The 24,350-nt window shown below is 41.6% G+C and overlaps 1 protein-coding gene across 3 annotated transcripts in view; it reads left to right on the forward strand.

The window, feature by feature from the left end:
- Nucleotides 1-24,350, forward strand: part of exoc6b (exocyst complex component 6B) — a 135,044-nt gene that overhangs the window by 5,175 nt on the left and 105,519 nt on the right. For all 3 annotated transcript variants that reach the window (XM_086275983.1, XM_086275969.1, XM_086275975.1), the window contains exons 2-6: nucleotides 16,044-16,209; nucleotides 16,304-16,351; nucleotides 16,447-16,537; nucleotides 17,273-17,318; nucleotides 18,063-18,267. In XM_086275983.1, the coding sequence (XP_086132109.1) occupies nucleotides 16,044-16,209; nucleotides 16,304-16,351; nucleotides 16,447-16,537; nucleotides 17,273-17,318; nucleotides 18,063-18,267 (556 nt within the window). The remainder of the gene's footprint in view (nucleotides 1-16,043; nucleotides 16,210-16,303; nucleotides 16,352-16,446; nucleotides 16,538-17,272; nucleotides 17,319-18,062; nucleotides 18,268-24,350) is intronic.

A 24,350-nucleotide genomic window follows, 5' to 3' on the forward strand; every position in this document is an offset into this window, starting at 1 on the left:
CATTAGTTCATCTTTTAATTCAGGTGTTTTCAGTGTCATTGTCACAGGTGTATAAGATAAGTAGTAAGATCCATGCAGTGTGCCTTTACAAATGTTAGTGAGAGTGGGGCGCTCTAACGGGCTCACTGAATTTAAGCATGGATGCCACTAGAGCAGGGCGATATGACCAAACATATTTATCACGATATACATTTGATAATTTGCGATAACGATATAATTGACACTAGACAAAATACTTTACAACTCCACAACTTTGATGGTTTTTTTTTTGCACTAATAATGTATTCTCACTTGAACAAGCAGCTGTTTTTTTATGTGCAGTAAAGTTATATAAACATTTAACAGTGCAAATGCAAATCCTTGCTGACAGTTTAACCAAAAGGCATTTCCAGTGGAAATTGGCCGACATATCCTCAGCATAACAATGTATAATATCCACAAAACTTAAGAGGTTATACACACACAATACAGTAATATTATGTTGAAGCACAGTACGTATCACTCCACGAGGCTCCTGCCTACGATAGCTGTAATGCTCCGACAATCCATCAAGCGTTGCGGGTTCGTACTAAAACATTTGACAGATTTTCGAGCGCCGTGTACGACATAAAATCATTTCGAGGTCAGTAAACACAACCAGGATTCATACATAAGGCACACAGGATTATAAGGGCCACTGTCGATTTTCAGAAAAATCAAAGGATTGAGTTTAAGTGTGCCGTATTTTCCAAACAACACGGTAATAACGACGGCCCGCTAGCATGCTCTACCAAAAATAGTGCTTTGTTGTGTGTCTGACGGACGAAAGCTAAACCAGTTCCACACTGAAGTTGCAGCATTTTTACAAACCAATTCTGGTTCATCTGTTTCATTCAACGATCCACTTTCGCCCTCATTCTCCGTCGCCGGCACGCTTTTTCCGCCATGTGTGTATGTAAACAAAGGCACTGCACATGTGCGTTGCCCAACACTATACCGGTATTACCGTGAACAGTATGATATGGCCCGGCCTAGATGCCACTGTTGCAACAAGTCAGTCTGTGAAAACTCTTCCCTCCTAGATATTCCATGAACAGCTGTAAGTGTCATTATTGCAAAGTGGAGGCATTTAGGAACCACTGCAACTTTCAGAGTGGGTGTGTCATCAACACTCTGCTGACTCAAGAACTGCAGAGCTCCAAACCTCCTCTGGCATTAACATCAGCACAAAAACAGGGTGCTGGGTGCCAAATGTAAGGTGGAGCAGTGTAAAACATGCTGGCAGTGGACTCCAACGCAGTGGTCCTGTGTTCTGTGACTTGACCAAGCTCTCTCCTCTTATCTGGTAGTCGGAGGAGTCTGGGTTTGGCAAATGTTAGGATAAGGTTACCTGCTTGACCGGAGCTGTGGGGGTCTGGGCCCCCTGAGGTCCAGCGAAAGGAAATCAAGACATTGTAAACAATTCTCTGCTTTTGACTTTGTGGGAAAAATATGGGGAAAGTCTATTTCCTGTTCTATCATGACTGTGCCCCAGTGCACCGAGCAACGCCCATAGATGCACGGTGTGATGAGTTAAGTGTAGAAAAGCCTAAAGGTCCCACACCAAGCCAGACCCTCTTGTCCGACATCAGTGAACTTTCTCCTGCTATACTTGAGGGTAGAGCGCACTTATGTCACCTTGCTGTTTTCCTAGAGAGTGTTTACGTTTTAAAGATGTCACTGGTGAACTGTCCAACTATTTTCACATTAAATTGTAGCTTAAAAACAAGTGTAGCTTTAAAAGAAAGCTGCTTGGCGCTGCGGGCTTGCTGTGTGCTGGTGGAAACCCCGAGAGATTTCTGTGACTGTTAGGCTGTCACTCTCTGTGCTGATGCGTGAAAACATCCCCCTCAGGGACTTTGTGATTGTTACAGAGGAACTGTCACTACCCGATCCGTACCGGAAACCCGATCGGTACCCCGCATGTGCAAATCTTACGTCACTTCCTCTCTTTGCGACATTCAATATATTTGAATGATGCGGTTAGCGCCCAGTTAGTTCCTAGCATTTCTCAACAGCTCTGCCTTCTTTTCGACTGCCCGGGACATTTAAACAGTGGATAATCCGTATACAAAGAAATTCATGCTTTTCTCCTCAACAGAGAGCGTCCCCCGATTGAGCAACAGCGCCGTAAAATAAGAAGAATGGCGCCTAATTACAGAGTTAATAATGCAGACTTTGTAATATCTCACGTGTAGATTCATCAGCCAGATTAAGTGTTTACTGACAATTGACAGTGATAGCGCACATCATCATCACTATTCCAACAATCCTCTCCTCACAGACAAGCATAAACACACTCGACTATCGCTAAATCAGATTTAACACACGTTTGTAATGACGATAAATCAGTTTATAATAGGGTTTATTCGCTCGGTCAGCAGGTGGCGGTATCCTCGTACACTGGGGAGTAAACTGCCATTAAACGAACAGAAGAAGAAGAAAACATCTGCACATGCGCGGTACGGATCGGGTAGACCCGATTTGTACGGTCAGACTTTACACATGCGCAGTAAGGATCGGAGAGTCCTGATCCGTAACTTTCTTTTTATTTTTCGTTTTTGTCTACATTGTACTGAAATGCTTCATTATTGCAAACATTTTAAGATATACTTGTTATTCTTAACATCTTAACAGATACTCTGACCCATAACTATCGTAAAACGCTACGACCGGAAGTAGAAACCTTTCGCGCATGCGGGGTACCGATCGGGTTTCCGGTACGGATCGGGTAGTGACAGGAACGTTTCCATCACTTTCACTGTTCATGTGTGTCTGTTAGCCAGAACAGATTTAAAGATGTCACTTTGGCACCTGGGAAAAGGTCATTATCACCGTACCAAAGTCCAGATTAAGTTTCATTTATTGATAGATTTATTTATTTATTTTTATAAAAAAAAAAACAATGTTCCCTGATCTAATTTGTGCTTGTGTTGAATTTTTTCCCCTACATTGCTGTTGGTTAAATTAGTATCAGATTTACAGAAAATGACATCAACACTATAATGATGTTCAGCTGAATTTTAGCCGTATTTAAATGTCTGCAAATGGCTTTATGCACCAACTGCATATTTGTTCAGTGAGGGATTTCCTGCCTTGCTAAAAGGCAGTTATGCTGGGATGCACTCTTGCTTTACAACTTGCATAAACACAGACGGGCAAGAACAGCGCTGGCTATGAAAAGGTTAAAGTGAGGGTAATGAATGAGTGACATTGTGTAGAAGTGCTGCTGTATCATGACAGACCTCTTCTCTAATGCAATGACCGTCGCATTAGACATTGCGCACACACACACACACACACACACACACACACACACACACACACACACACATTGAATAACAGCTTTTTTGTTCTTTTGTCTGTGTTTTTTCATAAAAGTTTGTTCAGGTTCATTGTTGTTACTCATTGAATCTGTTCAGATTATCAGAAGCTCATATAAACAGATTAAATAGCACAGCAGTCAATTTAAGTCTTAAGTTTCTGTCTGCGTCAGCTGAGAATATTGAGCTTGGATTTCTGCAGATTTTTTTGTGCGTTCAATGCCCGTGGAGGTTGCATTGCTCATGTTTATTTCTTCAGAAACAGCTGAGTGCATCTGAGAGTTGTCCAGCTCCTCCTGAGCTGAAGAGGCTTTTAAAAAGTCGTGTATGTGTGCTGAGCTCCACCCTGTGTTTAACAGCATGCCGGCGGGGAGGTTTGTCAGATTTAGCCATTAATGACAGGGAACCTTTACGCATGTGCTCATTTTGTGGTTTTCCTACTGTAAAGTCATGGAAAATGCTTTTTCCTTATTGGGCTGCAGGTGTTTGTTTCAAATATGACAGAGAGGCTCAGTCTTTGTGCTGGATGTTCAGCCATGAGACTGCATGAGCCGCATGTTAAACTACAGCGCCAAACGACATTTGGCTCAGCTGTGTTGGTGTTGGGCTAAAATAAAATCTGCAATGATGCTCATTCGAGGTGTTGTGATGAAAACTGTTCATTTGCAAGGCCACTCATTGGCAGCAGTGCACCGGTTTCAAACAGGAGACTGTCAGCAGCTTCGGTCTGACTTCACCAGCAGCTTTTATTTTGAAGAAGAATTTCAGTAATGTTTTTAATTATTTTCGTCCTGTTCTCATTTATTATTTTACTAAAATAAAAGTTCTTTGCATTTTTGTTTTATTTTAAACATTTAGGAAAACTGTTTAAGTCAAACCTCATGTTAACCTTGTATACATAAAAATAAATGGTTGCCAGTCTGTTCCTCACAAAGAGGAACACAGCTTATTAATTTAACACAATGCCAGCAGATACTGTAAGCCATCTGTGTCAGATTATCACTGGACAAAGCCCTGATGATATTTAAGTCTGTCCATGGGAGGACGAGCATCTGATATTCACACTGTTGTTTATTGTCACAAAGTAGGTTTAGTGTTTACTAACATAATTAATCTGAGATCATGTGAGATGGTTGAGCAGAAGGCCATGGTCACTTAAGATGGAATGACTCTTTCATGGTCAGAAGTCAGATTAAGATGGTCGTCTTTTGGCCATGTGTGCTCTAGAGAGGGTCACAGCTAGCTGCAGCTGCAGCAACTGAGCTTTCGAAATATGAGGAACACCAGTTAATCGACTGCAGATGGGGAAATGAGAAAAAAGAAGGAAAAATGAGTCACCAAACGTACCCTGGGCCAGTGTTGGTATACCTGGGCAGCCCGCCCAAATAAAAGCTGTGTGTGGAAAAGAGGCACTGAACACTATTGTGTGGCTTGTAGTTCATACTGGGAAGGAGTGAAAGCTCTCTGGAGGAGACGTTCTTGGTCATCTGTTTGTTTTCTGTGTCCTCACTAACGTCTTCCACTGAAAACTAACACACTCTGAGAAAGTCTCCGTCTCAAGGGTTCAACTAGTCAGAGAAGAGTGGGAGGAACCCACCACAAGCTTGTTAGATCATGTACACACCGATCCACACACACCCTGCTGAGTCATCATTCTGCACTTGAAACACACACACACACACACACAATCAGGGGTTTGCTGCACGTCTTAAGTGGGTTAAGATCCTATTTAGCTAGCTGTCGAGCAGTCGGCAAACTCCTCTCCAACGATCCTTGGATAGAAGACACACACACACACACAGAGCAGCTGTTCACAATGATGTCATAACTGAGAGCAGCTTTGTTGAACTTCTACCAAACTTTTACGCTTTGGGAACCACAGCTTCCCTTACCCCCGTCTTTATTGTGAGCTTGTTTTCACTCTGCGTACGCCTCTTATAATTTGCATCTATATGAGCAGCCCTCATCTCTTCATACTGTAATGGGTAATGGTTTCTCTGATGCAGCAGCAAATGCATATTAACCTGCATGTGATATGTTACAGTATTTTTAACATTATAGGATTAATTTAATTGTCAATTTCCACTTACAATGGCTCAACGTAACATTTTTACTTCACTGAGCTCCCTAAGCCAATAGATCGCCCTATAGCTTAATTTAGAAGAATGTAGACTAATGTATGAGTTGATTTGTATTTAAAAACTATTAGTAAGTCATTTAATAACTGAATAACTAAATGTGGTGTGCTGTAGGGCTGGGCCATATTATACCGTTCACGGTAATACCGGTATAATGTTAGGCAACGATAGGAAAATGAAATATCGCGATAGAATATGAGTAAAACGCGCATGCGCAGTGCCTTTGTTTTCATACGCACATGGCTGATTGTAGAGTGAAACAGATGAACCAGAATTGGTTTGTAAAAATGGTGCAACTTCAGTGATGTGGAACTGGTTTGGTGTTTGTCCGTCAGATACACGACAAAGCACATTTTTTTGCAGAACATGCAAGCGGCCGTCGTTATTGTCGTATTTGTCGGACTAAGATGCTCTTAAATCTGAGAGTAATCTGGGTCCTAAACTCCGTATCTTCAGGTCAAACGAACACTGCAGCATCACTGAGAGTTAAAAACTGTCTAAACTCTTTCATCTTTAATAAAAACGATCAGCATTGCTGCTTTACCAGGTGTAACTATGAAGTTTAATTTCCTGGCATCCATGAAAACAAAATTTATTACATTTAACGGAGTTAGAAGTTAGCAGGAAGCTAGCGGAAGTTAGCTTGCTAGTTTCGCTAGTTACCTAAGCATGATATAGCACGTTCTGACTGAGAGATTTCTGGAAAAATTCAAACGTACAGCTCTGCTATCACTTCCAACATAAATGAAGACAGGAAACTAAACAGCAGTGACGTTTGTAGGGTTACTGAAGTTGGGCTAGCTGGTATATAATGATGTGCTACGTGATCGCTAGCGACACAGCTATGTTAGCATAACATAAACAGTGAAGCTGGAGGACAAACACTAACACTTTTCCACTTATAAAAGTTAACGTGAAGGTTCTTCATGGTTAGAGACAAATGCAATCGCATGGCAGGATGCTGTAAACGGACCAAACTTCAGTCAGGAGAACAACTGAGATAATCCATCCACAATACGAGGTTAGTCATTAATATACTGCAACAACATGGGAATAGAGCAGAATTCATTCATTAATAAATCAATGGTACAGAAGTGGAGGAAGCAAGAAGAATGAGTTTAATAAAGTTTGATTTATCTGACTGCTTTGTTTCGCTTAATGTGCCTTATAATCCTGTGCACCTTATGGTCCGAAAAATACGTACTGCACACTGCAGTTTAATGTTGCAAAGCACCTCTTTTTAACTTCAGTGGATATTATACATGGTTATGCTCAGGATATGTCAGCCCATTTCTACTGGAAATGCCTTTTGGTTAAACTTTCAGCAAGGAATTTGCATTTGCACTGTTACATTTTTATAAAGCTTTAATGTACATAAAAACCAGCTTCTTGTTTAAGTGAAAATAAATGGAAGGTTGTCTTTTTGCGCTAGTAAAGTTGTGGAGTTGTATTTTGTCCCGCATCAATTATATCGTCAGTTATATCGTTATCGCAAATTTTCAAATATATATCGTGATAAATATTTTTGGCCATATCGCCCTGCTCTAGTGTGCTGTTTTGCCTTCATGCTGACGACACCCTTCATTCTGCAGGTAGTGCTGTTAGAAAGAGAGAGAGCCCATGTCGCAGCAAAGGTTACAAGAAATCTCAATTTTTTTCTACACAGCTGGCATTTTATCTGCATACAGTGCAGTGAGTTTTCACAGGACTCTGTGCAGGCAGGCATTAATTTATGCACAGCTCTCATAAGGTCCCATCACAGCATTTCACTCCTTCACCTTGATTCTTCTTTTTCAGCCGTTCTCATGTAGATTTGCTGCTGTGCTTGGGGGTCATTGTACTGTTGCAGGAACAACAAACAGCCTCACATTTGACCCTAGGATACTTTGTTAGACAGAGGAGTTCATGGTCAGCTCAGTAACTACTCAGACTGTTCAGGTCCTGTGGCTGCAGAACAAGGCCAAATCAACACCCCTCCACCACTGTGCTTGACAGCTGGTATGAGCTATTTGTTCTTAGCTCTTGGGTTTGTTGCAGTCTCTCTGAGCATTGCACAGTCTGGCCTTTGGCTGAATTTCCAATGAAATCCACTCCTGAGAAGACTGCGGTGTTGTTAACACAGCTGAATGCTCCAAACCAGTAAACTACCAAAACTTCAGCCTTTAAAGAGGTGCTTACACTTTCATCAGTTAATCAAGTACATCTGATTAGCACCCACTTAGTTCCTGTAACAGCAGCAAACATGGACTCAGTTTATGCATAGAAACCTGTGAAATGTTTTTCACATGAATGCACAGACAGCTGATTTTTTTTTTTTTTTTTTTTTTTTTTTTTTTTTTAAATGGCCTCCTAATTTATGTGGTGGTGTTGCTGAGTAAAACTGTCCACACGGGCGGTAAAAGCACGTCTGTTGTTTTTAATGTGAAAAGAGCTGTGCTGCTCATTATTGAGGGTCCATTACAGCCAGTGTGTTTGGGAAACACAGTCAGTGGCCCAAACAGGTAGGGGGGGGGGTGTGTGTGTGTGTGTGTGTGTGTGTGTGTGTGTGTGTGTGTGTGTGTGTGTGTGTGAGAGAGCGAGAGAGCAATCACACCATAGATTATATTGAATCCTTGCTTCTAATCACTACATTGCTTTGTAGTGAAACATCACTAACAGACCTGCGGAAGCCTCAAGACTAGCTCTGACCCTTCATGCACTGAAATGAATTACATCAGAGCATTTATGGATATCTGTCACAGATAAAGGAAGCGGCGTAACAGAGATGGAGCCTGGCCATCGCAAGATCTTAACGTCATGTCATCACAAATACATGAAAATACTGAAGATATCAGGATGCACAGTAATGTGGACACATACACTCAAGCCCCGAACGATTTAGAGGGAAGTGTTAGACGTGCTGCGCTCTATCAGATTACATCGAAAAATGAAGTAGAACTTGTTTCCTCCATCACAGGTTATGGTGGTAGTGTCGTTTTGAGCTGTTAACTGTGATGGTCAGAGTAGATTAAAAAAGGATCACTTAAATTGTCCTATGAGAACTATGTAATGTAAAAGTAGCCAGTATTTGAATGTTTTAAGTGGTTTTAGAAGCTTATCATGTTGGAAGTGTCCAGTTTTCCTTTTCTGAAGGGATCTAAAGAGGTGAAAATCAAATATTTCTACACAAAGAAATACAGAGAAAATTAACTTTTTGTTGATGTTGATGAACCGGTGACTTCGGCGGTTTATCATTGCCAATATTGGAACTTTTATTGTGCATTTTTGAGCTGACAAGGAGCAAAACTAAGCAGCATGTCCTCTCCCCTTGCTCAATAGCAGACACCACCAGGCACTGAGTGAGTGAGAGACTCTTACCAGGCACTGCAGATGTGCTAACATGCTAATCTTAGTTTGTACACACAGGAAACCAGCCATTGTTTGGAGAATTCACCATAACATGAAGTGAAAACTTTCCACTATTGCCACCAAAAAAAGGGCACATGCTGCTGTGGCTTGTGTTATAGTTCTTGTGAACTGCCTCCCCCCAAAGCACTGAGGAAAAACAAATATGTGAGTTATAGAGATGAAAGACCGAAGGGATTTTCCTCATCCCCAAGGTAGAAAAACTAGGAGTGGACCAATGTCCTCCCTTCCGACTGCATCTACCCTCAGCAGTCTGTTTATTTATCACTGCCCTTGTTTGTACTTTGTTTTCTGCTCTGGTTTCATTAGCAGGCGGCAGTTTGCCTAAGTGTTTGCCAAAGGCAGGGCTTTATTATGTTTGTATGAGTGCATCTAAAGAAAGCAGTTAGTGACATCAGACCCTGCTGTACATGCTGGGCATTTCCTGGTCTGCAGGAGGAAGGAGGGGGGATTGTTAGCTGTACACAGGTAGGGGTGTGTGTGTGTGTGTGTGTGTGTGTGTGTGTGTGTGTGTGTGTGTGTGTGTGTGTGTGTGTGCGCTGCTTCAGGAAGGGGAAAAAACACAGGAAGTGCTGTGTTCATTATTACACAGAAATAACATGAGATTTTTCTACATCTGTCCTCTTGAGGTCGGGCGAATGGAGGCGTGCTTCATTTTAAATCTATGAATCCAGTTTTATGGTTTTGTGTGGTTTGTTGCAGGCTGTAGTTAGATTGTATAAAATGTAAGCTAGACATGTACTGACTAGAGATGGCACGATACCACTTTTTTATTTTTATACCGATATCATAAATTTGGATATCTGCCGATACCGATATGAATCCGATAGTGTTTTTTAATCAACAAAACTGTTTTTTAAATATCTTGCTGCATTTTGTATAAGTTCATACTCAAGTTTAAAACAACAACTACACTAAAGCTATTCTGTTATACCTGTATGCAAAAAAAAATATTTCATAGTTCAGCAATACTGATCAATCTAATAAACTTAAACCTACACCATCCTCCCTATTCTGGTATTTTAAAGAGTACTTAGCATAAATATTAAGCAACCTAACTAATAGGGTTCCAACTCCCAGCAACAACAAAAATAAATAAATAAAAAATAGGGAACCACCCCTCACGCTCCACCTCATGATGCTTAATCGACGTAATCAACTTTAATTTGATGCAGTGTGGAAAAAAATGCACAGAAATCAATTATTTTTCAAGAAATATTAAATAGATTCAACATCTTTCTTCAACAAAATTGCAGACTGCACAGATGGTACCTTCCCAAAGGAAAAAGTACTATAGCTTACTAGGGTATATATATTAGACTTAATAGTCACTATATACAGTAATTGACTTCTATTCATTTTACATCAAATTAAAACTTTGGGTGTCAGATAATTATTTATTAAAAGCTCGACATTTTAAATGAGAATAAGAAAGAAAAGTATGTCTTAGGGCATGAACAGGGAAAAGGGGGCACAATCGGCCCCCCTGGCTAAACTTTGCTAGATCCGCCCCTGCACAGTTACCAGCGTCAGCTGCGTAGAAAAAGATCCTGGTGTAGAAAGTAATATTAAATAAATTCTAACAACAGCTTATCAAGCTTAAACGTGCTGCTGTTGTTCAGCCGCTGGTTTCCTCTTTCTGGTGCAAAGTGGGCCAAAAACAAGCAAGAGAGACGGACTCGCGACAGAAAAGCCGATCAGCTGATCATTAAGCAGTTTCATGATTGAAGTAGCAGCAGGAGAGGCAGTCGCTTGTTAAGCTTAACGCAGGAATGCTTTACAAACATTCAGAGATGGACTTACACACTTGCTTTACTTCTCTCGGGGATAACTTTGTCGGAGATGAAATGCCGGGTTGCTAGCGAAGCTCCACATGCTATCCAGACCACCGACAGGTCCCGCATGCCACAGCCGCTCTATCACGTGATGCATACTGCTCCGACGTGCTAACGTTCTGAGGTGAGTTACGGCGTGTTGCAAGTTTTGTGAGGTGCTTTCGTGATATTTAATGGATCGGATTACATTTTTTATTTTTCTCCGATATCCGATCCAGTAATTTAGGTCAGTATCGGACCGATACCGTTACGTAATATCGGATCGGTCCATCTCTAGTACTGACTGACCTACAGGAAGAAAAGGCACACATTTGCTGCTTTCCTGGCAGTAATCTGAGTATTTATTTATTTATTTTTGGCTCAAACTCATTGAAATATCTGCCAAAAATCTGTATTAACAGTTGCCCCAAGGATGGATAGAGGAAGTCTTTCATACCTTATGCATTAACTTTTTATAATATAATACTGCACAACAGATCGTAATCATCTGCTCTTTTCATTTTAACATTTATACCGTATTTTCACGACCATAAGACGCACCCTACTCAAAGGCGCAGTCTCAGTTATGTGTGCCATTACTGTATTTGACACACACACAAGGCGCACCTGATTATAGGGCGCGGGTTTTATATACAATCTACGCCCACACTTCCCCCTTTAATGTTCTCATGGTGTCCTCTACCACGTCCGCCTTACAACAACAACACACACAAGCATACAAGTGTGCGTATTTAAAAATAGCGCGGGAGCATAACTGAGTTTGGTTTTCACATTTATTTTACCACCATCATAATCGTAATCGTCATCAATCAAACCCACTGAAGTCCTCAGCCTCTGTTTCTGAATTGAACAGCTGCGCTAAATCTCCATCAAACATGCCAGGTTCCCTTTCTTCACTGTCAGAGTCACTTTTCATTTTAACATTTATTGTTCCTTTTGTGTCTTTTGTAAAAATTCTCTTTTACTTTGTTGATTCTGAAATGGCTAAATTTCCATTCCTTCTCTTTTGTTGTTAGATCAATAAATTACTTTTTCTTATTTTTAATTGCATTGCAATTAACATAACACATTTGTTAATGTCGTTTTTTGTTCAGTATAAGCATGTAAAATGAAGAAGATACTAAACTTATATATATCGTAACATTAATGATGAATTATAGATGGCAGCGATTTAGTACCTAACGGGTTGCTTTATAAAGTGTCTCATGACATGATGATGCTCACTGAAACTTTGTGTTCATCTCTGAATGTTTGTGAAGCATTGCCATGTTAAGCTTCACAACTGATATATGTAGCCTCTCATTCTCTCTCTCTCCTGCTGCTACTTCAATCATGAAACTGATCAATGATCAGCTGATCGGCTTTTCTGTCACGAGTCCGTCTCTTTTGTTTGTTTATCGCCCACATTGCGCCAGAAAGAGGAAACCAGCAGTTGAACAACAGCAGCACGTTTACGCTTGATAAGCTGTTGCTACAATTTATTTAATGTTACTTTCTACACCAGGATCTTTTTCTACGTAGCTGACAGCTGGTAACTGTGCAGGGGCGGATCTAGCAAAGTTTAGCCAGCAGGCCAGGTAGGGCATGAACAAAAATTGCCCCCTCTTGAACATTAGAGAGGATGTAGATTTCATCCACTTATAAGACCTGAGAGCTATGGTCTGGGGTTTACATAAGTGGTCCACAGTTGTGCATGTGCTGTCAAAAAAAAACTGCGCACCAGATAAGAAGTTGTCTGCTAGAGCGGGATTTTCACGGCATATTCTGCACCACATCTCTGTGCGTTCATCATTTGTTAGAAGCCAGCTCACCTCATGCAACCACTTTTCCAAGAATACGCGCTTCTTTTGCGGTTCGGACTCCTTTGGTGTTCCTCCACCTCCAAAGAAATGTCCAAAGTAATTGCTTAAAGGAGCTTCTTCGACATCTTCAAGAGTTCTAAACAAATGTCTGTCCTCCTCCAGAAAATCTTATGTACGCAAACGCGCGTTACAACTTCTTATCTGGTGCGCGTTTTTTATTTTTATTTTGACTTATGTGCACCCCTGGCTATGGTCATCTTTTATTTACAGCCTGTGATTTAAACATCAGCATTGTCCCAGACTTTCAGGATAAGTACGTCATCATGTAAATCTTGCAAAAATTTTCAGGATTTTCATGTTAAAGAAATGATCACAGCATGCAGCCCAACTCTTTGTCTTTGGAGCCTTCCATGCTGTGCGCCCTGCCTTTACAGGGGAAAACAAAGTGTGGATAAGAGGTATTTTGCTTTATTAATCCTCCTGTGTCACTGCCAGCACCACTTTAGTTTGTAGTGAGCTGAAAGCAACATTTGAGCTGAACTGCTTTGACTGTAGGAAAACTCTGAGTAGTTACCGTTTAATAGCTGTGTGATCTTCAATAATGAGTATAATCAGGGGCACAGTTACTCATTTTTCTAGAGTGAATATCCAAGTATGTTAAGTGGAAAATATGCAGTTTGCACAGTGAAGCTGCAAAGTTTCCCAACAATCACACATGGGAATAAAATAGAAAACATGCAGTTATTAGTTTTGTTTTTGTTTGACCAGCAGTCCAAAGACAGAAGAAATATATTCAGTGAGTACATTAAGCAAACTGCCCACATTAGTGTCGTTTTTTTTAAACATGATTAAAAGATTTTATGCATATGAGGAGAATTTATCAGTAATTTGACTGTTTGAGCTAAAAATCACAGCACAGACTGCCCATAAGCCCTGGAGCAATGCGGTGAACTGGAAGCTGCTATGGTCAACCCCAGCTGTGAATGATGGATTACAAGCGACCTCTACTGGAGATTTAGAGGAGATGCAGTTGTTTTCTTTACTGTTCTTCTTTTAGAAGAAGCAGTAACCTGTGCACGGTTAATGCTTTGATTCTTTCCTGAATGCTATCATAGCCGATAAAGGTTGGCAGGTTTAGGATTAATTCGTTTTCAGATCAAAAGAGACAGAGGGAAGAAATAGTGCACGCTTGAAGCTTTCAGGCTTGGTGAGCTAACTTCAGATTTAACTGTGGGTTCGACATGTTATGAAGGTTATTCATTGGTTGGACCTGCTTTGGAGGAGGATTTGATAGGGGATATAAATGATCTGGTCATTGATGTAAAAAATAGCATTGCTCATGGCAACAGGGCCTTTTCCTGATGAGCATCGGGGAGAGACAGATTCTTAAAAACACATTTAAGATCAATTTTAAGCCTCAATAAGGGATTCTCAAACAGGATGCTTGCTTCTTTTTGGATTTTATTTATTGCTGTTCATAAAGATAATCATTGTAAATGATTGTGTTAACAAGATTGTTAGTTAAAGTTCTTTATTAGGAGCAAAGTTCTACAAGAAAGATACGTTACTGAGAAAGTGCGTTGGCACTCTGTGGTAGTATTGTAGACGATGTTAAACTTAATCATCATCTCTGCCTCCTGATGACCTGTTTGCTGATTCGATTCAATTTTGCCTCAGACAGTCAGAAATATTATAATTCGAATCACTTATCAGTACTGATACATGTGAGACTTCATCAGCGGTGTGAGCATCACAGCAGATGCCTTTGTGTCAGAAAAACACGAGATAAACAGCAGATTTTCCTGGCCTGACTTTTTATAGCAGATAACCTTAAAAATATTCTGCAATTTTGCATAATTTTTAAAAGTTTAAATTTCTTCAGTACTGAAAAGCAGAACAGGCTTTCCTGTCAGAGGTCATTTGAGGTATATATTAAAAAAATAGACAGCAGCTGACAGCACTGTAAACAACGGTAGACTGGTGGGTAATAAGCGAATGAATAATGTGGAAAACAGATGTGAGACGGGAAACTGTTCTTGATGTACAGAGAGAGAGAGAGCTGTGCAGGAAGTGTGATTTTTATCAAAACAGCAAAAGTAAGAGGGAATTCATGATGATGTTATCAAATGTGAAGTGTAGTTTGCTGCTTCTTTTGCTGCTGGTTCAGTGAATTTTTGTTGGAGAGAGACAAAACCTGCAGCTCAGAATGTAGCGCAAAAAAGTGAGCCGACGGCGTGTCCGTAGGGTGAGAAAGCCGAGAAAAAGAAAGCTGATTCTGATGCGTCTTTGTGTGGAATCCGTTTTCCTGCTCTCTCATTTGCTGTTTGGTGGTTGTTGAAGTTGTTTTGTGAGCTTTAACCTGAGATTCTGGCAAAATACATATTTAAAAGTCTATTCAGGATTTAATGAAGCGATATCGCTTTATTCAAGCTACTCACCTCCCTCTATCCACCTGCACTTTCAAACGTACACACGAAGGACTACAGGAATATCTGGAACACGGCCAATCAGAGTTCCCGCCCCTGACTATCTCTGATTGGTTTAGACCACGATAGGGGTGTAATGTTGTTGACCACACAAAGACTCGAACAGCTGCTGGTCACACCGGTGCGACCTAGGATTTTTTTTTTTAGTCTCACCATTGGTCGCACTCTAGAGCCCTGGTGTGTGTGTGTGTGTGTGTGTGTGTGTGTGTGTGTGTAAAACATCTTCCAGGTTTTATCAGGTTTGTGTTTCTTTGTAAATTCAGCTGCTCTGCTGCCTGCACTGTGCTGTGTAGGTGAGCGCCCTCATGGCGAGTCTGATAAACACTAGGATGATGTGTTTAGTTGATCTCCAACATCATGTGACCTGAGCACCTGATTTCTTGGGATCAGTGAAGCCACAAAAAATGTATGAATGACAATACTGCAAAACATAAAGAATCAGGTAAATGAATTATTTAAATTAATTGAGAATAATACCAAAAATACATTTAGAGATAAATCAATTCAGCTAAAATGTGAGTTTCTATTTAATTCTATGTAACTCCATCTGTATTAGTAGACTTTCCCTTACTATTGACTATCCCATTTCATTTTCCGTTATACAATACAGTGGTGTGTTACATGGGTTTAAGGTGGGGGTACAATTACATCAGGGATCAGCTCTCAGCTCCTCCTTGTTTGCAGTGATGATGAAAAGTCTGACAGATGAGGTCAGGCAGGAGTCTCTGTGGAGAGAGGTGGAGCTATGCTTTGGATAGAAGATTCATGACTGTAGTGAAGGAGGACATGCAGAGGGTTAGTGTGACAGGAGGATGGTGGGGATAGGGTGAGATGGAGGCAGACGATCTGCTGTGGTGACTCCTTCAGGGAGCAGGTTACAGCAGGAGGATTATTAAAAAACAAAGTTTTGTGTCACTGTTGGTCCTAAATAAAAGTACTCTTAGAATTTAAAATGACTTAAATGACTTTAAAAATAAATAAACAGAATATTTTTTACCAGCAGTCTTCTCTTTCTTTTCTTCTTGTTCGTCTTCAGGTCGGTGTACGATGGTCAGGAGCATGGCCTGTTCATGGAGAAGCTGGATGCTCGGATCAGGAACCATGACCGAGAGATCGAGAAGATGTGCAACCATCACTTCCAGGGGTTCGTGGACTCCATCACAGAGCTGCTGAAAGTGCGAGGAGAGGCGCAGAAGTTGAAGGTAAGGCGTGCCGGTGAGGTCTGCGCCACAGGTACGATGGCGAGCTTGACTGTAAAGCATCTGAATTAATGTCTTCCTCCTTTGTGTCTCTCAGAGTCAGGTGACTGAGACTAACGGGCATCTTCAGGAAAATGGCAAAGAGGTAAAAGCTCACAGGTTCACACAGAGAAGTCCTGCAGGCTTCTGCTTACATCCTCACTGATGTTGCTCTCGTCACCTCTTCCTCCTGCTATTTAGCTCACCACCTCCATGGAGGAGCTCAGACAGTGTCGGGTGCAACAGAGAAACATCGCCACCACGATAGACAAACTGACGCACTGTCTACCAGGTAACACCCAAACACTCAGTGTGAATCCCCCTTTATTGTATCTGCTCTGTTTATTATTGTTTTAGAAGATTAATCATCGTTTTGAGGCAGTAAACATACTTGAAATTTCTGCACATACATTAGGTCGGGTGAAAATGTGTGGGTTTCCTAGGTCTCACCCAAAACGAGGGGAGCAAATGGCTTTGCAGCCCCAGCTACAAATGACAAAAGATGCGCTCCCCTGCTTTGGTTTCACGTGCACATATGAGGTTTGGTTTAACACAGGAGTCGTGCCCTGAGCACAACAGGAAGTTTTGTTCTAGTGTTTTCAAGTTTCTCCCATATGCACATATACAAACGCACATATACTGGCAGCGTGTGGTGATAATGATGTCACATCTGCTGGCACCGCAGCAGAGTTGTAACCCCAAGTGCACGATTGTGTCAGTTTTTGCTGCCAATTTAATGGAGCTCAGAGATACACAGTTGAAATGTAGAGGCAACTGTTTGAAAGCTCTTTTTGGAAAAATAAAAACCACTCTGCCAAGTCTTTACTTCCAGTTATGACTTCATTGTTATTGGCACTGATGTGGCCTTACTGTCGGAGTTGTGAAACCTATTTTTCAGGAGTGAATGTAAGGATGATGCTACGTTTGAATGGATGCAATCAATTTCCTGAGATTTCCTTCCCGGGGTGATTGAGCACGAGTTTCCTTTCTCGGACTAATTACTGTTTTTTTCCTTCTTTCCTTCCAGTTCTTGAGATGTACAGCAGACTTCAGGAGCAGATGAAGGCCAAACGGTAATCATCGAGTCTTTTTCTTTGTTGATGTGAATATATTTTCTAAAGGTGTTGTGCTGTTCTCATTCCAAGTGTGGGGAACACTGCTGTTTGGTCAGAGCTACTACTGTATGGTACATATCTGTATAACTTCACATCCTTCTTGGATCATGTAGATGTTTGCTTGCTGGCAGCCACAAGATGGAGCCAGAGCACTTCCTTGAGCAGCTGAGACAATTTCTCTGCTTCTTTCTTCCCCTTCTCTGTCCTCGGGCTGCCTCTAGATAGGAGTCTTGGCTGGTCATAAATTTGTCATTTTGTTTGTGTATTTTTCCCCGTCTCCCTGTCCCGCGGCTGCTGGGCTCTCAGAGAGCAGGAGGAGGTCAGCCAAAAGCGAACGCTCCTCGAGAGGGAGAGCCTGTGTTTGAGCGATGCAGTGGAGTGAAGTGGGCTGAAGTGTCTGGGGGATTTCTGTGCTGCCAAATCTCCGTGAGGTGTATCGGAGTGTGTTTATTTCTCTGTGTGTGCGAGCACTCCTAGGTTGTTGGGTGTTTTTTGGTCATGCATCTGTGTGTCTGTCAGTTTTGCAAGTGGAAATTAACATGTTCAAAACGAAACCAGATTAGCTGCGTTCAGGCGTGAAAGCTGAAAAAAACAACGTTTGGCTTGAGACGAGTCAGACTTCATCCTGAACTTTCAAACCAGCTCACTGAGTGACTGAACAAACAAGCTGACTGCACTTTTCCAAATGCTTTGTCTCTGTAGGTACTACCCCGCGCTGCGAACGTTAGAACAGCTGGAACAGACGTGTCTTCCCAAAGCGGGTCAGTACCGGTTCTGCTCCATCATGGCTGAAAACATCCCCAAACTGAGGATACAGATCCGCGACACGGCCATGTCACAGCTGAGAGACTTCCTGGAGAGCATTCGGAAACACTCGGATAAGATAGGCCAGACTGCCATGAAACAGGTACACAAGCACCCAGAAACACTTTGGGCTGAGAAAGTTCAGCTGACATGCTCTCATTCACAGGAGATGACAGATTTACTAAATGTGGCTCTGTGAGTTTATTCTTGCACTGTGTTAGAGTAGCTTTGCGTGATTTACAGTTCAAAGCAATCCTCATTTATCTCGTTTTGGGCCTCGGTGCAGATCCTCAGCTCTGTTTCTCTTTTCCAACTTCATTCTAATTGGCTGCCCCTCCCAAACAAAAGATTTAAACTACAGGTGGGTGTGGCCTTTTGACTGAGAGGACCTTATTAGGGATACGTCTACTTATACAGAGAGAAGAGCAGAAAACTGTATTACAGCAGCCAAACAGCCACAAACTAGATGTGTTTTGTTAGTGGGTTCTGAACTGTGCCAGAGACCTTCACTCTGCTGTGATGGTAGCGCCCTGTGGGTTGTGATGGATTGACCCTTTCTTGGAGTTTTTATCATTATTAAACTGATGGAACAGTCAGTTTGACATCTTAAAGTTCAAGATTCACACAGATAAATGTTGTAAAGGTGAGTACAGGAGCCGTGTGTGTTCTTGGATTACCCCTGGAATGAGTGAAACAGGGGTAATACATCTGCCTATATTCATCATATTTTAGAGATCTGCTTCCGTTTTCGAGTTACATAATATAAAAGGTGACACTTTCAACAATTGTTTTCAGAGGTTAGGGTTTGTATCAGGTGTGTTTTTGAGGACCATTTTTAAACCTTAACTTAATCTTCTGGCTTTATCTGGTGCTCAGGAGATATTGGAGCTAACAACAGAGCACAGCAATGTGCCACAAGTGGACAGAACTCTGCTTTTCAAGATCTTTTTGGCAAAGTGAGGACATTCAGCCTGTCTTCACCTTGAAATAGGCTTTGAATGTCAAGACCTGTTTGATGGTTAAGGCTCAGTTTTTAGGTTATAAATCATTTACTTAGTCAAAAGAGCAAACGTGGGTAGCAAAAGTTTCACATGGTGCAAACTGCTAGAAATTTGAATAAAATGTGGTTTAGGCCTTTACCCACAGGCTATATTGTGAAGAAATAACACGAGTTTTTCTAGATGTGAACTTGTTACATACACACTGATCACGTCTAAGGAGGCACAGAAAGGATTTCAGAGAGCCGATTGACCCGGAGCAGCATCTAGCTGTGTATCTGAGGTAAAATAGTATTTTCACATCGTCGTACATTCAGCACTGCATGCTATGAATGCAGCTGTTGCCAAATGCACTGATCTGATTGGTCAGATCTTTTTATTCACACGTGAAAATCAGAAAAAATCTAACTTGATGGGGAAAAAACTATATTTATCCTGTGACAGTATGCGGTCGGTGTGAGCGGCTGCATTAAGGGTAGGGAAGTCCAAAAATATGAATGTTCTTAACATTTCACAGATTTTACGCGCCTGCTGTGTAACGTCGTTTGGTGTCTTTGATGAAGACTGTATGTTACTGCCTGTCTAACTGACTTCATCCTACAACTGATTTTTGTTGTTCATCTTTTCTGTCTGATAATTGGAAGCAGCCTCTGTGCGTGCGCGTGTTGCTCTGTGGTTCCACTGCCAGTAAGCAAGTACGTTGGCTTGTCAAGGAACATGCACGCACACATGCACGCACACATGCACGCACAAAGATGTGTGTGCAGCTTTTCTCCACTTACCTCATTGTTGTTGTTTTTTTCTTCAAGGATAAGGAAGTTATATATGTCTGTGTGTTTTATGTTCTCTTGTGGTATCCGTAGCTCAGAGTGAAGGCCTCCTTGTTTATTTGCGGGCTTCCATTATTTGGGGAATGTTGTTCCATGGAAGTGCAGGATGAAGGGATGGGAATGATGAAGGAGTGGTTCACGACAGATGTACGAGTGGATGGAGGCTCAGAGTAAAGCACGCTGCACATTTGCTTCTGTTTTACATTCTAATAATTACTTCCCTCATTAGTGCTGGTGCTTTGGGACATTGAGCAGTGGTGCACCGCTCTTCTGCCGGCCCATCCAAAGCAGCAGCCGTTCAATCAATTCAACAGTAAATGTAATATTATATAGTAAATCTAAGTTCTCTACGATCTCAAAGATAAATGCCATTTTTACCGAAGATCAGTCAATGGCACCCAGCTTTTGGTTTTCTGCTGGTTACTTGGGTCCAGAGTAGACCCAGGACACGCTGGATGGATTACATCCCTTGGCTTGGCTCAGCTGGGTTGGGAATGATTTGCTGAATAGTTTTTGCTGAAAAGCATCTCTGGGTCTTGTTCAGGAGTGAGGGAAGTAAGGTGCAGTGTTTGCTTTATCAGCCAGTTGTGGTGAAGCGAGAGCTGAAATTCAAAGCAAAGCTGCAGATTAACCTGTCATCTACGTTTTATGGCCTCAACCTGTGGCTAGTGTCCAAAAGAATCAGACTGTGAATACCAGTGAGCTTTACGAATTGATGCCATAGGTGAGTCTACTGAATGGACGAGTGGTAGCACAGGGGGCAGTCAGTATGTTAAGAAGGGAAGAAGCCTCTTGGATGAGAAGAACAGCAGATGAAGCTGAAAGCATTTTTTTCACAACAATCACTAGAAGAATAAAGTTGTGTTATAAAAGTATTTGACTTTAACTTACTTGAGAAGGTTCATGCACTCAGGCAGGCTATATTTGCTTCTTATTGGGAAGAAAAAAAGATTCAGAGAGTTTGTTAAACATTTCCTACAGGCGAGAAGCTATCAGGTGTTCAAATTGTTTTACAGACACCTTACTGTGCATGTATTAGGTGGTAGTTTGAAGCCCCCCCGGGGGGGAAAAGTTAACATGCATTGTTTAGTTTTTTTGTCCTCTAGATGTCACTAGAGGATCTCGCTTCATAATCTTGCTGCTTCTGGTTGGCAGTTAGTTTTAAAGGTTACCATCTAGAAAAAAACAACAACAAACACCCAGAGCAGGTCACAGGGGTCAGTGCATGGTCTGAGGATTTCCAAACTATTTGAACTTCACTTGAGTTTTCAGAGTGACCTTTTAGACAGCTGCCATCGCTGTGGAAAGATGTTGCTGTTGATCCAGCACTTCACAAAGAACCTTTTATAGTAGTTTTCCTTCAATTTGTCACATCTTTGTGGGAGAAAGTATTTATTTTCTCTCTGAGGAAGGAGGTGATGGACATTAAATAGAAATTATGATCACGCACAAGCAGTCCCCATTTATAACATCTGCACGCTAACAACCCTTCAGTGACCTTTGGGTGGGGGGTCCTTGGACCACAATTTGAGAGTTACTGGCGTAGAAAATCCACTTGCAGTCACTGAAGAAGCTAACCACTTACTCCCCTAACCACTAATTACAAGGAAGATTATGGAAACCCCAGCAGTCCAGCAGAACTGATACTGATACTGGGATTATGTTGTTGTATCAAATGTTTGGCTCTGAACACACACACCCTCAGTCGTAACTGTGTGTGTGTGTGTTTGGGACTGAATGTGCACAAGCAAAGTAGACGTTCTTCCCTTCCTTCCCTTCCTTTCCTCCTCTGTCTCTCCTTCACTCTTTCTTCTTGTTCTGCTTCCATTTTTTCTGTCACTCCATCTCTTTCTCCCTCAGACAGTGTGTCTCTCTGCTGCGCTCTGTTCCAAATTAGCTCCAGCTCTCTACCCGGCCGTCGTTACAAGGATGTGAAAATAAATAGATCTGGGGGGAAAGAAGAGGTGGAGGAGATTGAGGAGTGCAAATGGCTTACAATGGAGCTATTGTCTGCTGCCACATGCCCATGGAAGTGGAGGAAGAGGAAAGAAGAAGAAGAGGGAGGATCAAAGAAAAAAGTAGAAGATGGTTAAAGAAGAATAAAGTTGCGGGGGGGGGGGGGGTTTAGATGTATAGAAACAAGAAGAGGAAACTGGGGAATTATCGGGAGGGATTATGATGGATGAGGGGCAGGAAAAAAGATGTAGAAGTTAGGAGGAGATGAAGAGGTAAGGGAGATATCTGAAAAAGAGTAGCAGAAGGATGCTGAGAGCCAAAAAAGACGACAGGAAGGTGACGAGAGAGTGAGGAAGATGGGACAAAAAATTGGTATTTCATTACAAAAAGCACGCCTTCAGGGAAGCCGTTTCACTGAAGCCTGGAGTTCTATAAATATAAGATGGGCCTTTTCAAGTTTTGAACCTGCGTATGCTGTCAAAACACATCAAATAGCAGGACACTTATTCAGTCCAGTCGCTGTTTACACCAGAGATTGATTTAAATCTTGTAGAGTAGCTTTGCATGATGCTGGAAGGGCTTCCCTCGCTGGAAGCCCTTGTAAAGAGAGGGTTTACACGGTGTATCCCTCTCAATCGCATGTCATACAAAATCAGGAGTGGGGAAAAACGAGTGCGTAGAGCAGTCTGAAATTTTGTCAAATGTGACAAAGGGTATGCAACAATTAAATATTTTTGCTGTACTTTATGCTTTTACCTTCAAAAAACTTCCAAAATCTCTGGGAGTGAGTTTAGGCTTTCAGTCCACCATTTACCTCAACTGTCAGTTTGACAGGTGAGAAGCGATACAAGTCAGCGAAGTCGCTTTTGTCTGATGACAGTTTAGGGCAGGGGTCCCCAACCCCCGGGCCATGGACCGGTACTGGTCCATGAGTCGTTTGGTACCAGGTTACGAGAGTTGAGGCTCAGGTGTGAAATTTATGGTTTTTGGGGTTTTTAATTGTTCTTTTGTTAATCGTTTTTATCGTTAACTGTGTTTCCCTGGGTCTTTTCCTGTGTATTATGAATAAATATATATTTTTTGGTACCAGTACTGGTTTTATTTTGTTGTATTTATCTGCAACACCTTAAAGGCTGGTCCGTGAAAATGTTGTCGGACAAACCGGTCTGTGGCGCAAAAAAGGTTGGGGTCCCCTAGTTTAGGGTATCCTGAAGTTTTCTGTTGGCAAGTGCTGCTGCCAGCCTCTGTTAGCCTCTGTTAGCCTCTGTTAGTTGCTGATAGCTAGCATTAGTGAAACTTATTTTGAAGTAGGTCTTGTTTACTTTGGACACCTGTTGAACAAACTTTCACAAGATGTGATAATGTAATCAAACTGTTTATTTGAGGTAAAGTGAAATATTTTATTTTTTAGGACATGAGGCTAACATTAGTTGACACAACTATAGCTTATAACTAGCTGCTTGTTTTGTTTTATTTTATTTTATTATTATTATTTTTTTTTTTATTGCTAGTTTTTTTGTCAGTTGTGCGGCGATGGGGAGACATGAGGGTCACATGTTTAATCTGCTGATAAATAATGGCAGCATCGATAATATATTTGTGGCTGATCTTCAGCCATGTACATAAAACGTGATCAGGTGGAACAGCGATCGACCTGCTGCTACGGGATCAGTTGTTAATGGATTAATTCTAAGTTCATGAGAATGCATTAACTACACAATAATAAGTGTATATTTATAAGTAGAATATTCTTTATTTCTATTTATAAACTCTAAAACAGTAGTGACTGTGAGCTTAATATGAGCATCAGAACTATAACAGCATGTATATGACAGAAAATAAGTAAAGCATAATAGGTCCTTTTGAAAGAGAACCAAGGGAGTGGAATTAGCCAGAATCCTCTGCCTTTGTCATTCTTCCATGACTCCCCTGTCATTTGTCATGTCTCTCTTTCTGTCTTGCTGTCCCATCATACCCCTCCTCCTCAAAATCTCCATGTCTGTCTCTCGTCCTTTCTTTCCACCTCCTCATCTTTCCATCTCCCTGCCTCCCTTCTTCATTCTCTTGTTCCTCTTGTTTTTCTGTTTCTTGTGTTCGCTTTCAACAGAGGACGAGTCTGGAGCTTCTGCTGTGTATTCAGTAGGCGCACACACACTCGTACACACTAATGGGAAACAGATTGCCGGGCCTGTGAAGTGGAAGAAGATTGATTACCTGTATCTAGTTACTGAACACACACATGCGTGTGCGTGCAACGAGGGTGGCTGAGGGCGCACGCTGGGTCGGTGTATTGAACCATCACAAGGGGAACAAAAATAAACTGTTATGGGCTGCTGTGTCACCCAGTCTGGACCCTGTGTGTGTGTGGTGTCTGCCGAATAATGCACCACAGTTCACTGCCA

The sequence above is a fragment of the Aulonocara sp. 'chitande type north' Nkhata Bay genome, linkage group LG3 (genome assembly GCF_057382095.1).
Source record: "Aulonocara sp. 'chitande type north' Nkhata Bay isolate Kocher_YH1m ecotype deep benthic linkage group LG3, A_spYH_male_GT1.1, whole genome shotgun sequence".
Lineage (NCBI taxonomy): Eukaryota > Metazoa > Chordata > Actinopteri > Cichliformes > Cichlidae > Aulonocara > Aulonocara sp. 'chitande type north' Nkhata Bay.